The 2,366-nt window shown below is 39.1% G+C and overlaps 1 protein-coding gene across 1 annotated transcript; it reads right to left on the bottom strand.

The window, feature by feature from the left end:
- Positions 1–1,535: 1,535 nt before the first annotated feature.
- LOC110103934 lies at positions 1,536–2,366 on the bottom strand. The gene has a single exon (XM_020832833.2). The coding sequence runs from the start codon at positions 2,236–2,238 to the stop codon at positions 1,843–1,845; it is 396 nt and encodes a 131-aa protein (XP_020688492.1). The 5' UTR covers positions 2,239–2,366; the 3' UTR covers positions 1,536–1,842.

Consider the following 2,366-nt stretch of genomic DNA (forward strand, 5'->3'; position numbering starts at 1 on the left):
GTTTACACCACTACTTTGACATATTTCCTAGGGAGCATCCCTTATTCTCTACTTCCGATACTCTTCTATATCACCACTCATCAATTCTTCATAATAAAACACCAATTTATTTAATGCAATAGAGATTTTAGAACTCACCTTTCCAATCAACTGCTCATTAATATCATCCATGTCATTGAGAAAGATTGAAACAATGAGATTTTACATCTTGTGATAAGCCTTAAGAGCTTGATTTTACTTCACATACACTAAATCAAGCTTTTTTATGATTCAATATGTATTTAGAAGTGACTTTTAAAGTTCCCAAACATTTTATCATATTCATTGCTTCATATAGATTCCAAATCACATATCATGGTTATATATAAAGGTGAGAACCTCATCACCTAGAAATTTAAACCAAAGGAATCACCTAAGCAATGCCATAGGAATGGTGCTAGCTAGGGAAGAGTGTGAGCCACAATAGCCTAGTCTTGCCTCACCTTGTCGAAGCGCCTAAGCAAGCGGGCAAAGAGCCTTTAATCATACTGTCGTCAACCACGCCTACCTGAACAATATGAACTCTACCTAGCCTATGGAAACCAAAGGAGAAGTCAAGGGGATCACTAGGGGATGCACTTACAGCTAGAGAAGTCATGACATCAATGGAGAAGACATTAATAAAGGAACATGTAACACATTTACAAAAAAGGACATTAAACCTCAATCCCATCAGCATGAGTCTGTGATTGGATCATTAGTTCATTAGTATATGACTAAAGGTGTAATATACCTATTAGTTTAAACAATGTATTTATGTTCAACAAACTCCAACTTGGTTGATCTTGTACATTGTAAAAGCATATGCAAAATAATAATAATAGAAAGAGGAGAATAAAATTTTCATAGAATATGAGAATATAAGTCTTACAAACAGCACAATTTATGAGATAAATGAAATATAATAGGTCTTGGATAATTGAAACATTATAAACTCTAAACACTTTGAATTATGTTTTATGAAATGATAAGAATTGCATACACTAAAGAAACCAAGGGCTATGTGGGGGAGCATTCCCCTGTCCCTCTTCCACCAGACACATACATTAACTAAATTAGATATTTATAAAACTTCTTCCAAACTTATAGTTAATTGTGATGGCCACTATAAATAACTTATCTAAAGTATTGTTCCGAGTAAGCCATTGATTAAGTACAAGATACAATGCACTAAGAAGGCACCAAGATTAAAGACAGAAATTTCCTAAGGAAAATAACTACTTATGGATCGAAAATATGACAACAAGTCATGTGTCATGAAAAGATACTGAAAATCAAAAACTAAAAATATATGCATAATTGCATGTGATCTGCATAGAAAACAGGATGTGTTTCACTATTTGTCCTCTACAGCGTATCAGGAGAAAAAAAACAGAATTTAAACAAGCAATTATAACTTACAGTTCATAGGTGTGCTTCAGATGCAATATATAGTCTAACCCATGGATTCCAGACATATTTTCCATGACCAGAAAAGAGACTATCCTCATCACTAATGATTCAATCGTTTAAATGATTTAATCGATTAAAAACAGAACAACAATCGTAAGTACGAACTGAAGGAATTCCTCTAACAAGAGCAGTAAAGCATTATTTGAAAAACACAACTTATAGAACCATAAAAGTTTCGGTTGTACACAAATAAAGACCAATAGAGCATAGACTCAAAAACAAACAAACAGCCGGCTGAAATCTGAAACACGGATTTACCAGTCAACGGGACAAAAGAAAGTTAAAAGCATTGGAAAAGATTAGAGTATCGAGCCTTCACCAACCGGGCCTTCCTTCCCAGCGGATCTCCTTTCAGTCCTGCCGCTTGAGCTTCTCGACGCGCTGGCTAAGCTGTTCGATGCGAGCAACGAGGTTTGTGACAGAGAACAAAAGCCAGTAAAGTAGCAGCGCGGCGGCTATCAGGAGCCCATTTCGCTGGCTCTTCATGATCGATTTCTGATGGCGAAGGTGCTCCATCGGCGTGCACGCGTGCTCCTGGTCGCACGTCGGCCGCGTCTCGTACTTCCAGTATATATCCATCAGCAAGAAGAGGCAGAACGGCACAACCGATAGCATCGGCTTGAGCGAGTTCCGCGTCACCGTCACAAGCCCCGCGCGGAGACGGCCAAGCCCTGGTAGAGTAAGGAGAAGTAGCATTACCGCCTCTGCGCCGGCAGCGTATCCAAGGACAACCCACTCCAGAGCCATTCCAGTGCGATCGGACTTCAAAATCCCTAAATCGCCTCCTTTGCAGGGAAAAATCTCACTGCGTTGCACAAGCGCAAGAAACTGGCTTCTTTATCGATGCGGAGGTTGCGCGACGTCCGGAACTAGGG

Source organism: Dendrobium catenatum, unplaced genomic scaffold (genome assembly GCF_001605985.2).
Source record: "Dendrobium catenatum unplaced genomic scaffold, ASM160598v2 fragScaff_scaffold_756, whole genome shotgun sequence".
NCBI lineage: Eukaryota > Viridiplantae > Streptophyta > Magnoliopsida > Asparagales > Orchidaceae > Dendrobium > Dendrobium catenatum.